Here is a 1,574-nt window from a genome sequence, read left to right on the forward strand (position 1 = left end):
AAGTAAGGTATTAGAAGACTGGAAACTTATAAAAGGTAACAACTGGAAACTTCTATATATGACCTTGAGACAATAGGGAGTCACTGGTATTTAGTGGCAGAAGGGTGAGAGAAACAGATCTATACATTAGGAAAGTCACTGAAGTAGCTAAATGTAGAGTGGATATGATTGAGGAGACAATTGAGGAGTAAAACATTTCTGTCTCCTAATATTTTCTTCAAAAGTATTCATGTCCTATTCTGATAAACAAGAGCCAGTTCCATCACTGAGAGGAGGTGTTTCTGTTAATGAATCTCCTAAGAGCATTTTTTATATCCTTATTCCTTAGTGTATAGATGAAGGGGTTCAACATAGGGGTGACCACAGCATACATTGCTGAGGCAACTTCTTTCCATGAAGAGTGGGTACTTGAGGAGCTCAGATATACTGCAAAAACTGTGCCATAAAATAAGAAAACAACAGAGAGGTGAGATCCACAAGTAGAAAAGGCTTTATACTTTCCCTGAGCAGATGGAATTTTCAAAATGGAAGAGCAGATCTGAGTATAAGAGTAAAGGATCCCAGTAAGGGGAAGAATACCCAGCAGTCCAGCAACAAAATATAGCAGAACATAATTGATGAAAGTGTCAGAGCAAGAGAGTTTCAGAACCTCAGTAAGTTCACAAAAGAAATGTGTAATTTCATGGTCTGTGCAGAAGGAGAGCTGTGTTATCATCACACTGTGAAGAAGGGAATCTAGAAGGCTTATTATCCAGGAGAGCAGCACTAGCAAGCCACACAATCTAGGATTCATGATGACTGCATAACGCAGAGGATGACAGATAGCCACAAAACGGTCATAGGCCATTGCAGTGAGGAGGAAATTGTCCAGACCAGCAAAAACCAGAAGGAAATTCATCTGGATAAGACAGTCAGCATAGGGGATGGCCTTGTTTTGTGTCAAGATGCTCACCAACATATTGGGGACTGTTGTGGATACCACACAGAGATCCACAAAGGACAAGTTGGAAAGGAAGAAGTACATGGGGATGTGGAGGTGAGAATCCGAGCCAATGACTAACATTATGATCAGGTTTCCAAATACTGTGACCAAGTACATGCCCAAGAACAGCCCAAAGAGGGGCGCCTGCTGTTCTGGTTTCTCAGAAAATCCCAGGAGAATAAATTCAGTGAATTGTGTATGGTTTCCTGGTACCATGGGACTGACTTTTGTGCTGAGAAAAAGAAATGAGAAGAGCATGATTTGAAAATTCAGTTATCTTTATATATGAAAGGGAAAGAACTCTGATTGACTCATCTCTGACCTAGAATTTCTAAGTTCTGTTCCTGTCTGTGCCACTTAGTACTTTTCTGATATTGGAAAAATCACTATTTCCACATACCACTTCATTATAACATAGAGGATTTAGACCAAATGACCTCAAAGGTTCCTTCCAGTTCAGATAGTCTTGGAAAATATGAATAACCACATTTAGGAATAAACAGCTGTTTGAATTATCTCAAATTTTCTCTAAGCATCAGTGACCGTTGAGCACTAAGATAATGAAAGAGATTCTCTTTCCCAATTGATAAAT

General features: G+C 39.4%; 1 protein-coding gene across 1 annotated transcript; it reads right to left on the bottom strand.

Annotated features, from left to right (window-relative positions):
• Nucleotides 1–262: 262 nt before the first annotated feature.
• LOC127545009 (olfactory receptor 7A10-like) lies at nucleotides 263–1,198 on the bottom strand. Its single transcript, XM_051972007.1, has one exon. It carries the CDS (start codon nucleotides 1,196–1,198, stop codon nucleotides 263–265), a length of 936 nt encoding a protein of 311 aa, XP_051827967.1.
• Nucleotides 1,199–1,574: the final 376 nt, after the last annotated feature.

The sequence above is a fragment of the Antechinus flavipes genome, chromosome 1 (genome assembly GCF_016432865.1).
Source record: "Antechinus flavipes isolate AdamAnt ecotype Samford, QLD, Australia chromosome 1, AdamAnt_v2, whole genome shotgun sequence".
Lineage (NCBI taxonomy): Eukaryota > Metazoa > Chordata > Mammalia > Dasyuromorphia > Dasyuridae > Antechinus > Antechinus flavipes.

Excerpts from the sequence above, each read along its gene's own strand:
- LOC127545009 (XM_051972007.1), bottom strand. The coding sequence starts at position 1,198 with ATGGTACCAGGAAACCATACACAATTCACTGAATTTATTCTCCTGGGA.